Source organism: Miscanthus floridulus, unplaced genomic scaffold (genome assembly GCF_019320115.1).
Source record: "Miscanthus floridulus cultivar M001 unplaced genomic scaffold, ASM1932011v1 os_1969_2, whole genome shotgun sequence".
In the NCBI taxonomy this organism is placed as follows: domain Eukaryota; kingdom Viridiplantae; phylum Streptophyta; class Magnoliopsida; order Poales; family Poaceae; genus Miscanthus; species Miscanthus floridulus.
This window is the reverse complement of record NW_027098018.1, coordinates 48,502-51,070: the sequence shown is the minus strand read 5'-3', so window position 1 is coordinate 51,070 and position 2,569 is coordinate 48,502. Positions and strand designations below refer to the sequence as shown.

The following is a 2,569-nucleotide window of genomic DNA, read 5'->3' as shown; positions in this document are numbered from 1 at the left end:
GAACAATTATCTTCTTGTATACCCTACATATATCTCTTGTCTTGATCTTGTGATACCTACTCTTAATAGACCATTATCTCTTAAAGGTTATATATTATGGACATATGAGACTTATATGATGTATCTACAGATGGTGAACACCAGGAGGAACAACCAGGGAGGCAAGGACTTGCCACCACCACCTCCTATCACTATGGAGCAGCTGATGATGATGTAAACCCAGTTGCTTCAGCAGATGGCTCAGAACATACAGAATATGGGGCATGGGAATGGGAATGCACCCCCTCAAGTTAGAGACAAGAGGGGAGATTTTCTGAAAGGACATCCACCTATCTTCATGCACTCCACTGACCCACTCCAGGCTGATGATTGGCTATGTGCTATTGAGAGGCAACTTGAGATTGCCCAGTGCGATGACAAAGAGAAGGTCTTGTATGCTTCTAGACAGCTTCAAGGAGCTACACTTGATTGGTGGGACTCCTTCCGCTTTGGCCATACCGAAGCTAATCCCATCACCTGGCAAGAGTTTTGCGGTGCCTTCCGCTCTCAACATGTGCCTGCTGGATTGATAAAGCTGAAAAAGAAGGAATTCTTGGCTCTCAAGCAGGGGAGCATGTCTATTGTAGAATATCGTGATAAGTTCATACAATTGTCATGGTACGCACCTACTAAGGTGGATGATGATGAGAAGCGATAGGAGCTATTCATGGAAGGTTTGAATGATGGTCTCCAGTACCAACTGCTATCCCATACCTTTGCTAGTTTTCAGCAGCTGGTGGACAAGGCCTTGGTAATAGAAAACAAGCGCCGCCAAATGGAGGACAAGAAGAGAAAGTTCTAGGGGCAACAGGAAGGGAGTAACTCTCATGTCCACACTGCTCCTCAGCAAGCTTACCCACAGCAGCGCTATCAAGGTCAGTCCAGTCTAGTCAATCGCAACCAGCAACCATAGCGTGCACAGCAGCAGCAGCAGTAGTATAAGGCACCAGCTCAGTGCCAGCAGTAAGTCAACAATGTTCCTATGAGGAATAATGTCCCCAATGCTCCACAGAAGAATGGCACACCAAAGGCGCCAAATGCAGTTAATGATAACAAATACTTCAATTGTGGAGAACTAGGACATTACTCTAACAGATGCCCCAAGAGTACGGCTGACATGCAGCAGAACTATGTTCGGGGAAAGGTCAACCATGTAACTACAGAAACAGCTCAGGAGGCACCAAATGTAGAGATCAATATGTTTCCGGTCAACTCAAACTCATCTATAGTGCTTTTTGATTCTGGTACTTCGCATTCCTTCATAGCATATACTTTCATAAAGAAGCATGGTATTCTCGTATGTGTTATGAAGAAACCCATGTTAGTAAACTCACTTGGAGGGGAAATGAAAGCAAATTGGATATGCCTAGCTACTAGTCTCAATATAAGGGGGTAGAATTTCAAGCCAACCTTATAGTTATAGACTCATCTATGTCGCAGAACTATCCAATTTATAAGAGCATAAGTACAAAAACAATCACCAAAACGATCAAATTCTCACACTTGAGCCCATATAAACCCGGTAGTCAACTTAAACCATGAAGGATTTCAAACCAACTTGCATACAACCAAGGTCACAGTAATTCAACATAACACATAACACATCACACGTTACAACATTTCACAAATAGTTCACAGATAGATTACAACACATCAGAGTCATAGTTATTACAAACAAAGTCTTGTAAAGTAGCGAAAGCAAATAGTTTAACTCACACACATGAGTTCAAATACAAGTACCAGCTTGCCGATCACATCCCACAAAAGCATTTGGATAAGATAAACAGAGATCATGCCCATGATCTAGTCTTCGTCACCTAGCGGGTGGAGACAGTACTAACAGAAGCCCTGATAAAGAAGGTCATCTGCAACAAGAGGAAATAAACCCTGAGTACGAGGATGTACTCAGCTAGACTTACCCATCGGAAACCAAAAATAATTGACACCAAGGATTATGCATAGCTTAATTAGTGGATCTGGCTGACACTTTCTTTTTTTGCAGAAAAGCATAAGTAATAATGATCAACTCTTAACCCGAGCTAGCAGTGACTTTTAGCCATTAACCTATCATCTATATTAGCACCTATACTAAGCAATCACTTGATTAAGATGCAAACATTATTAACCATAGCAGGTATAAACTGTGGCAACATTATCATCATTCTCCATTTAACCATATCGTTAAATTAAGTGAATCTACATTGCCGCTGCTCAGTCAAGTTCTCACTATCCGGGAGAGATGGTGATTCGAATCGATTCCTATCCAGCTGGAGGGGTATTCCTAACACAAACCCTACTTCCCCTGTCAGGGTCGCAAACAAGTAACCTTTGGTACAATTCAAGAGTCATAGGTTTGATCAGTGCCGCAAAATCAGAGAACCACTCTGCCATGAGTGCTCGGTGACTTAACTCACCCTTGGGCTTACGCCAATGGCTCTCCACACATCCTTACTGCCATCTAGATTGTGACCAACTGCTCGCGTCCCTAGCCTGAATCGAGCTACTAGGCTTCACGGTCGGAATGAGTTAT

The 2,569-nt window shown here is 42.8% G+C and overlaps 1 protein-coding gene across 1 annotated transcript; it reads left to right on the top strand.

Moving 5' to 3' along the window:
* The first annotated feature begins 235 nt into the window (after window positions 1-235).
* On the top strand, window positions 236-697 carry LOC136534476 (uncharacterized). The gene has a single exon (XM_066526899.1). The coding sequence runs from the start codon at window positions 236-238 to the stop codon at window positions 695-697; it is 462 nt and encodes a 153-aa protein (XP_066382996.1).
* The last annotated feature ends 1,872 nt before the right edge of the window (window positions 698-2,569 follow it).